This window comes from Cyclospora cayetanensis, unplaced genomic scaffold (genome assembly GCF_002999335.1).
Source record: "Cyclospora cayetanensis isolate NF1_C8 unplaced genomic scaffold, CcayRef3 CcayRef3_contig_365, whole genome shotgun sequence".
Lineage (NCBI taxonomy): Eukaryota > Apicomplexa > Conoidasida > Eucoccidiorida > Eimeriidae > Cyclospora > Cyclospora cayetanensis.
Genome location: NW_020312331.1, coordinates 2,291 through 12,068, shown reverse-complemented (window position 1 = coordinate 12,068; position 9,778 = coordinate 2,291). Strand labels below are relative to the sequence as shown.

Below are 9,778 nucleotides of genomic sequence, written 5' to 3'. Positions count from 1 at the left end.
GGATGACAACTGCGAGCAGTGGGAAAAGCTTGGCGAGGCAGAGCAGTTGATCGTTTTTCCTCAGCCTGTGCGTGAACAAGAGGCTACCTTACAGGTGGGGATTGCCATTAATTTCTGTGGGTGCCGCACAGCCATGTTTCAGCACCCTGCTTCCATATCTCGTAGTCTTGATAATTCTACTTCGATGCTTCATTAAGTTGGAACTTTTCTTCACTGTACTGTATTGCTGCCTCAAATGTCTGCAGGGGAGGTCTCACATGCTCGATGTTTCCATGCTTACAAGGGACGATGGCCTGAAAGCGTCAGTTTTGGTAACTAAGAGGTCTGTCGAGCGGCTTGGGGCCTCACTCGGTTCCATTTATAGGTGCCAGTGTTTGCAGGGTACCAGCATAGTCAAATCGCTACACTTATAAGCCGTATATATCATTGTGGAGGGCTCTGTACAAGGAAAGGTTGCTGGGCCTAAATGTGCGTTGCAGCTGTAAATGCAAGTGCTCCCGTTTAAAACGACTCACAAATTGCCCTATGCACGATGAAAGTAAGTATGCACGCGTAGGCACTCGGTGACTGGCTTTCAGGTAAATTTTAGCTTAGTTGCATAGAACTATGGCCTGTATAATACACATTACAGTTGATTATAAAGTGGGTTAAAAGGAAAAAGACCGGGTTCACACCAAATGTCGAATATCACAGGAGCTTATTCTGCTCAGCTGGCAATCCCTCCAGCGACAGTGTTACATGCAACCCCACGAGACCAGCAAAGCCATGCAAACCTTTCCGCCACAACTGACGGTGAAGCCAGCAAGGCATCTCCTTTCCAGCGCATTTCGGTTGATTCAGGTGTAGACGAAGATTTAACAGCTTCTGTGGAAGGTAGCCAACTTGTTGGAAACGACAAAAAAAGCGGAGCTCTTTTGTCTATTAACGTTAACTCGGCAGCTGCCAAAATTGGCGAGTGCAACGCCACAGCAAACGGGCTGTGCCCAGCTGTCAAAGTAAGTTCAGTTGATGTGGCATCATCATCTATGCCCCTCGATGTAAGCGATGGTGGTAGAAAAACCGGTCAAAGCACTGGAACGATGTCAGCTAATCCAAATAGAGAAGCAGGGACTGTCAGCGAAGTCAGGGGCAGAGTCGAGAGGACGGAAGAAGAGAAAGAGCCCCGGGATACAGGAGGTCAGGAAAAAGGTAAGATTGCAGATCACGTGGCAGTTTTCCAGTGCGAACCCTTTACTGTACCGCTAGCTACAGTACCCCAATTCCACTTCCAAGGTCAACATTTTGTATGGATTGTTGTCTGTTGCAGCTGATAGCATACCGGAAGGGCCAGCCGCTTCCGCTAGTTCGTTCTCATGCAGTGAATCTGAGGCAGAGGCCCCTGTATCCGGAGTTGACAGGTCTTTCTTCGGGCTTTAGTTTTGACCTTTCACGGAAGCTTTCTGGCGTATCCTGCTTACTGAACGTGCTCATCCCGCTTCATCCATGCTGCCTACTGTGAGTACCTAAAAGTTGGTTGAAGCGCGTGAAATATCGATAAACAGAGCGCCATGTGCTGTAAAGCTTCCCGTATCTGCTTATTAACCTTTTTTTGTAGTGCTACGTGGCAAACGGCACAACGCATACAACTCAGAGATCAGCGTACACCTTCGATGTCCCCATACTGCACATACTGCGTGCTAGTGAAAGCAATGCAAAGCCTTGAAGTTAAGGCACCTCTGTAGGTTCATTTGGACCTACAGTGGAGCCTTAAACTTGTCACACCATGGTGCAACACTGAATACTTCTTTGTGTTCCATTATTTAGTAAAGGGTTGTTCAATGCTCTTGAACCGCGGGCCGGTTGATCACTAACTATCAGGAGTATTTACACTGTGTAGCGAAGCCTCCCTGTTTAAATTTGCAGTAAGACGTTTTTAATCTCGTAGTCTGTGATTACACAGTCAGCCGTAACTAGGCTAAAATTGTTGCGGGGGCTAAATACGAGCGGGGCGAACTCGCCATACGGACGCATCTAATCCCATATGGTAATACAAGAATCCTCTACGTATCAACGGTGTAGGGAGTTGTCTAGAAAAGTCCCTTCGGACGCTGCTCTGTGAAGGCTTCCTACGTCTAGTAATACTTTTTAGAATGTTGGATGCAAGGTACGTAAATATTTCGTATTATCCTTGCGGATTTTGGCCTCGATTATCTTTGACTGTCCTGTTCGATAGACTGGCAGAAACAATTTCACGGACATCCACATGTGTAAGCTCTCAGGGCCTGTAGACGCATCTTGCAGTCGCGGTCTGGCCTCCAGCTGTAAAACCGACGCAGTGCCACCCCCCGATGTCACTGACATAAGGTACTTCCCGGCACGTAGACACCTCAATTATTCCACATTTTCGTTGATCCGCACTTTCATGCTCAGAAACTGGCAAGCCACGTTGCCAGCTCTGCAGCAAGGACACTTGCAGCTGAAACACGAAGTAATCACACCAGAACACTGCACACTAATACCTCAGTGCGTATCCATATTTAACTGACTCATCATCCTCGATTTTTACCGCGTATTTAGTGCATGTGATTCCTTTACTTCTAGGAATGCAGTGAAGCAGGACAAAACACCATGCACTCCCCAAAGTGATGAGCCAGAAGACAAGTAGAGCTGGCACATCACTAAGATGCATTGGTGCTTGCTAGTGTTTCAAAGAAAAACGGAAAATCTGGCAGTCGCTATCAAAAAGCGGGATTTTCGACCCACTCGTTTGCGGTGAGCAGAGTAATGTCCAGGACGTGGGCTTTCCCCTGAAAGCAGTGGCTACGAGGCAAGCTCATTATGGAACTATGAGGTAACTGGAAACTCCACACGCGAATTGAGAAAGGTTTAGGGATTTTACGTATAATCGTCGCTGTTAGTGTCCCCCGTTCATGAACAATGGAAATTAGATCGGCGACATATACAAGAAAGCTCCATCTGTTGTTAAACGTTTTGAATGTACGGTAAATGAGAGGTGTAAGCCAAAAGAGGGGATCTACTCTTACCATCAGTGCTTCTTCGACATCGACTACAGCTGGAGAAAACTTCACATCGATCCCAGAGTCTTGCAAATGTTGCCATTTATTGGTATTCGCTTCAATTGTATCGACCGCTCCCTGGCTGAAAGAAGGCGAAAACACAGAACAGTGGCCGTATGCTCTGGAGCATCTGAACGCAATGAAGCGAGATAGCTGAAGCGTGCAGTGTTCCTTTCAAAAATCTAAGCGTCTCCGATGCCTTACAATGCGCCTTTCATGCTTTCAACGCTGTTCAGCTCAGCAAAAAGTGGCTTCACTATGTGTGACAGAAAGCCAACTTGATTTCGAGCCATGCTACTATGCAGGTCCCGGTCACACAACGGCGAGACACCTCTTCCAAGCCGTGTCTCTTCGTCGCCTTGAAGATAAAATTCAGCAGTGACTCGCCCACTCCACTCAAAGTGCTGATCCCAATCCACAACGCTATGTCCAATGTCAGCTGCTCTCATACACATTTCCACGACCAGCCTGAGGTCAGTAAGCATACGCAGAAACCGGACTGTGATCTCAAAACGGCTATCGGAAAGTATCACAAATTTCTAGGAATCAGCAATCAAACCAACCATGTGTCATCTCTCTGTTTCCTATGGTCAAATGCAGGGTTTTGTCGCCTTGCTCTGAATCGGCTCAGGGCGGAGAAGTGCGTCTTCATGTCCGTTGCAAGAATTAGGGGTATAATATTCGACCTGATCTCCATAAGCTCCTGAATAGAGCAGTGCACCATGGACAATCGTACTGGTGAAAAATAAAACCAGGAAACGACGCTTTCCAGTTACGCACTGTATAATCGCTGCTGTGTAGATTTTGGCTTTGGTGGGCTGGCCAGTCGGTGCATTCCAGGACCGGTCGGTGTAAGATCTTTCCCACATTTTTAGCAAGGTATCGAAAGATGTTGCTGGCGCTTTGGGACAAAACTTTGAAGGTCAATGCTGAATGAAAGTTTTCGAGGACAGAACGGTCGTTGTAAAGTATTGCCTGCACGTCAACAGCACCACAATGTGCGGTGCCGGTCTATTAAGGACTAGGCATGGGAACAATTCAAGCTTGACACTTCACGCACGAGCGGTTTAGCTATTTGGCCTCCTATTGTCCGTAATTAGACAAGAATTTCATCTCCTGCTTGGCGGAAAACGCACGAGTGGCGAGCGGCTAGCAGAAAAAAATGCATTGTTGCGTCCTGGATGTCCAACATCGTGGCATAAAGCGGCGACCAGGATAGCCCCAGCCCCAAGGGAGTTGAGCCTGCAGCACATGAACGCAGCTAACCTGGTTTTTCATTCATGAATCTAGTTTCTTTATAAGAGTGTAGCGACCGCTCGTTCACCCAGGGCAAGAGACAGTTCCTTGTACAACGGTAAATGCAAGTTAGCTAGAACCAACTATAAATGCTGAATCACACCATTTGGACTGTATGTGTGTCTGATTAGTCAATTCATCACTGCCACCTACTGGGTGTTAAGCCGTGTCGCTCGACAGAAGACTCCCATGAGATGAGCCACCTAAGGCAATTGCAATCATACTGAGCAGCTGCTCTTCGCTTCAGTCTGCTCTGGAGAAGCCATTACAACTGCACAACTAGAAATATTCTGGTACTAAGGAGTACAGCCGCCGCATCTTTTTATATGCGCCGGCTGCGCCCTCAACAGTTGATACAAGGAATGGAAGCCCACGAGGCCTCTCATTGATTAATCAGGGAAACGCACCATAGCACCATGAATGGAATTGTGATACGGCAGCTTGTTGTACAGGCCTTCTATATCCATGAGAAAATAACTCAAAGTGCGATCATCACAGCCCCAGTCCGCAGAGTAGCGTGAAAGCAACGTATATCCACATTCAAAGAAGGCCGAATTTTCTGCATCATGGACCTGTATCTGTCGCTGAAACTGCGTGAAACGAAAAATGGGGACACCTGCGGATTTCAATTCTGTCCGTCTGATTCCGCGACTTAACTGCTGGAATGGTAGAGCTTTAGGAAGACCAGGACCCAGCACGGGTGTGCTGACTTACAGCCATCGGGTTGAATGAGATATCGACGCCGACACGAGACGCGAGATCTGCCGACTGCAATAAAGCCAAATCAAAACACGAAGAAAAGTGAGTATCTCGGATGGGAGTCAACAAAATTACATGATGGCTGATATATAAGGATATTTGTTGAGGCAGCGCTATGAAAAACTACTCTAGTCCAACTTCACGGAAGGCACTAGATGCAGAATAAAGATCAAAGACTGCTCGCTCAATTGCGTTCAGCCTAGACAAAGGAAAAAGGATGGTCATCATAGCAAACAAAATCTCATAACATTTGATTCCAGTACATGCCTATACAGCAGTGGGCTGTTTTAGATGAGGAGGAGATACGCAACAGCGGCGCGGCACAGCATAGCTTACGAAGCAGGGGAGCCGAATACCATCAGAGCTAACGGACACTGCTGCAAAATAATTGTCGATTACAAGCAGCACACACTCCTGCAGCCCTAATAAGCCGTTGTACTCTGTTGTAACTCAAGCACTTGGCATATACAGGTCTGCTACTGCTGAACGCTGTCAGTCTCGGGTGCATTCAAAACAACAGACCTTTAAGCCCCTGCCCTACAACTGATGGCTCAGTTCGGGCAGGGTTCACTCGCGATACGCTACGGGCGCCAGCCGAAAGTAGACCCTTGCTGGTTGTTTTCTCCACGTTAAATGCCTTAATAAAGGTCTGCACCAAAGTACCCACACGCCAGAAAAATGTCTTCGCTTCATGCCCAGCCAGAGAACCACTGTACCATACACTAGACTGACGTGTAGTGCAAAGGCTGCCTTTAAATTTTAGTGGTGTAATTGTAGTTGACACAGAATGGCCTGGAGAGAAGTTGACTATAGAGAAGGCACGCCAGCCCCTGACTTACCTTTTCGCGCAACTCTTCTTGGAGTTCCGTGTGGTATAGGTCCTTGCTATTTGCCATAATATCCAAAGATGCTTCGGCATGAGTCGCAGCATCTTTTATGTAAGACGAAATATCAGCTCCCCCAGGGGCAGTCTTGGCGCACATCAAAGCTACTTCTACCTGTAAATTTGAAAGTCTCCGAAGGCACATGTGTCCTGGATCTCCATCGAGTTCGCTACGACACCATAATCACTAAATATGCAAATTGAACATACACTTAATGCCCATATTTTTTTGCAAGCAACGCACAAATTTCATGAGTCACTGTGCTGGAGATCAGTACAACAGGAGAATCGGCGCAGCTCTAAATGCTAATGCCCTTAACTCCGCATGCAGAAAATTCAGACAAGCCGGATACTAGCAAAACCAAATACCGCTCCGCTTACTTGTTTGCAGTGGTTCTGGAGAGCGGATATCCCGCTACGCATATTGTCGTCACTTGCCTTGTCACGCTCAGCCTCTAAGAGCTTCATTTGCCGCTTCATAGACTGCTCAATTCGTCACAAATAAGCAAGAGTGCGCAGCAAAGGGCAGGGCTTATTGAACCCAGAGCGATAAATCTTACTTGCTTCATCCGATCTTACATCGGATTCTAGGTAGACTTGCCATAGAAGAACGGCTGGAAAATCTCTGGCATGTGCCTAAGCTCATCTTACAAGCCATGAGTAGAAGAGACCCCGACGCTTTGATTCGCTTGCATACGCGCCAAAAACAGCGGCGCCCAACATGAAAAATGCATGCAGCATGCGAAGGAGCCTGAAAAAGCACTTAGCAACGAATAAAGAGCGGTAAACCTAACGGAGAAGAATGCGCTTTCGCTGAGTGCAGCTAAAGCGGAAATCAAGTGGTTTGCTCCAGGATCTGTAAAAGGTTGCCCTCATATGTGCAGTTCCATTTAGCTGCTTCGTATTAAATTTAGCTATTAGCGGACCTATTTATACAGTGGTTGGCAACCGGTTCAGCAAACTACAATGGAAAGTAACAATTGACCAAGAGAGCTACAATGAAATACGCTGGAACCCAGGGAAAGCGTCTATATGCTGCCTCTTGCAGGGCACAAGGGAGTAAAGGCGGAAAAGCTCACTCTGGATACAGCAGGATTTTGCAGTACGCTTGCCCGGCGAAAACCGGAACGCAATATATAACCAAAACCGCCAGCTGAACCCAGGCAGCTATGCGAACTCGAGTGGGCAGCACAATGCTTACAGTGATGATGAAAAAGTACATAAAAAATTGCACCCATGCGTCCAAGATGAGTTCCATGGAAAGGACGAAAACCGAAAGCCTTGGGTTGCTCGTGCAAACTTCTTTTCCCGTGAGGGCTATCTCATTCCTTGATTCCCAGATATTGGCACTAAACCTGTCATTGCTATTTGTGTAGCTGTATACCTTTTCGTGCGTCACAAAGCTGGCTAAGACCAGCGCCTCGCAGATAAGAAGAAAATAGAGCGAGTACTCCAGGCGGGCCCTCAACCACGGAATCATTGGTACCACCAACGACAGCACAGCCAAAATGAGTAAGGTTACGTATACAACATTCAGCCCTGATATAAATGAGCTCGGGACATAGGACCATTCTCCAAATGCCCCAGATGCGGCAACGATACCATACACACACGTTGTGGCTAGGATCTTGAAAACAAAAAGGCAAATGTTTCGCCATATCATCAGGCGGCTGCTGTTGAATACAAATTCCTCCTCGGCGTGCGGATCTTTGAAGCGGAGGGGGAGGAGCTGAATACTGGCTCGCTGCTTCCTTTTAATTTCCGAGACTTCCGCATTTTCACTTCCAGCCCCTACAGACCAAAAGCTTCCCTGCGTTGCCGCCGAAGAATGATCAACAACAACTGCAAACCACACAATGATCGTCATGAACATAAGCTGAAACATAGGCCCTTTGCCATACGCCCACACCTGAAAACGCCGAGCTTAAACGCAGCGGCACAGTTAAATGTGCACAATAGACAGGTGAATCCACAGTAATGAATCAGCGCACGAAAAGGGGAAGTCCACGATGTGTCTAATAATTGCAAAGATCCACTTTGCATCCCTACATAGACCCAGGAAGGCATGTGGTTTCCTTTCCTCTGCAAATACGCTAGCATGCTGGGGAAGCAGAACCTTTATCACGTTGTTACGACTTAGAACCTCTGCGTAGACAAATCTGTCAGTCACACAGACTATGTCGTAACCGCCCAGTATCAAATGCTAGACATGCAATTTCACTAATGCCATCCTTCAACGCTCCGGCTGTTGCTCAAAATACACATACCTCGCGTTCGACCGCTACGTTTCGTAACAGTCCCTGCAGGTGATCCTTCCCCACAGCGAACGAAAATAGACTCTGCGTACCACATCTGGTCCAACCAGTCCTGCAGCACGGAAGCGCCCATCCACAGCCACCAACCGTGCCCGTATACAAGAGTAACCAGAGGCGTCGTTAATCCAAAGCACAGCACACAGACAGGCTCTTCAGCAAGCTATTTCTGCTGTAATAGCTTCGAGACAGAGCTGCCTGAGCTAACTACTGCAGACCCGATAGCTGCATTCCCGCTTGTGAGAACGCAGCGAGCTGCAGCCAGCCTGCAATAATGTATAACTACAACAGGAAAAAGCATAAGGAAGCACCTGGATGCTGAAAGACCTCGTTTACTTACAGCTACTGCGGGAACGAACGGGATACTCATATAGATCGGCTTTTTTGTGGCTGCGGTTTTGCTCTCTTGTTGGTTTCCTGTGGATCTGTGGCATCCACTGGATCGGCTATATTTATGTTGGGTGGAGCAGCCAGCCGAAGCTGAGCACAGCATTCTCTTAGGCGAATCCTGTGATCGAATTGCATAGTTGCCCCCTTCGCCCCCGCTGCCTTCTTTGGGTGCCGTGGCATGACGGGATTCAGGTTTCATAGCTAGCGGCTGATGCAGTGACATCTCCACATCGTCTAAGAAAAAAGCGCATTCAGACCTGGAAGCAGATGAACAAATAGACTCCATTTCGTAGGACCGTGAAGACTCCATCGTTCCAGAATCGGATTTCTTCCAGGGGGGATGGTGCGTTATGTGAGGCTTTAGTCTGTTTACGGGCTGCCTCATCCTTTGGCCGGGACAGAATACAATGTGAATTGCATGAAGTAGGCTTAAAATACAAAAGTCCCCTATTCGGCAGCCCTGGACTCAGAAGTTGAGTCCTAAAGAGCGATACAGAGTGGTGCTGCGTGCACCCCTCTGATAAGCTGCCGCGTAAACATCCTTTGTTCTGCTGCCGTGTCCGTGGCCATAGGCCCCTTCTCGCAGTTGCTGGCGTTCGCAGCCGTCCCCTTCTCCGGAAGCACGGCGAAACTGCGGCAGTACAGCGAATAAAAGCTTCGGAAAACTTGGGGCAAATTTAGAGAAGAAGCAGCGTCAACATGCTTCTAGTGCAGGTGGAACGAAACCAAACGAAAAGCGGGCATATCATGCGTGAAATAGATGCAAAAAGGGAAATGGCTACTTTGTTTGTTTCAGCATGTGTCCGAAGATGTATGTCCTGTCCGGAAGCCTCTGCGAGCCGGCAGCAGCAGAGGACATATCAGTAGAATGAACCAAGCTATGCCAAGTGTACAGTTTATCTGAACATCAGCGAAGGACTTTTTGACAGAGAATTGCGGAACAAAGCGGAAAACATGGGGCTAGAGAGAAGTAAGGCAGCTGTCCCAGGATCGCTTGCCGTGAACTACTCAGCTTCCTGTAGCGTACTCTCCAGACCAAGCTAAGCCCGAAGATTAGGTACAAAAGGCACGTTACCTTTGGT

General features: G+C 47.8%; 1 protein-coding gene across 1 annotated transcript; it reads right to left on the bottom strand.

Moving 5' to 3' along the window:
• Positions 1-2,370: 2,370 nt before the first annotated feature.
• LOC34622994 lies at positions 2,371-8,982 on the bottom strand. The gene is made up of 16 exons (XM_026334120.1): positions 8,647-8,982; positions 8,262-8,361; positions 7,074-7,836; positions 6,646-6,745; positions 6,376-6,477; positions 5,951-6,109; positions 5,634-5,760; positions 5,448-5,488; positions 5,067-5,120; positions 4,760-4,942; positions 3,924-4,031; positions 3,620-3,759; positions 3,261-3,524; positions 3,024-3,138; positions 2,743-2,786; positions 2,371-2,455 (listed from the first exon to the last, which is right to left on the bottom strand). Exons 1-16 carry the CDS (start codon positions 8,980-8,982, stop codon positions 2,371-2,373), a joined length of 2,721 nt encoding a protein of 906 aa, XP_026189905.1.
• Between the last annotated feature and the right edge of the window lie 796 nt (positions 8,983-9,778).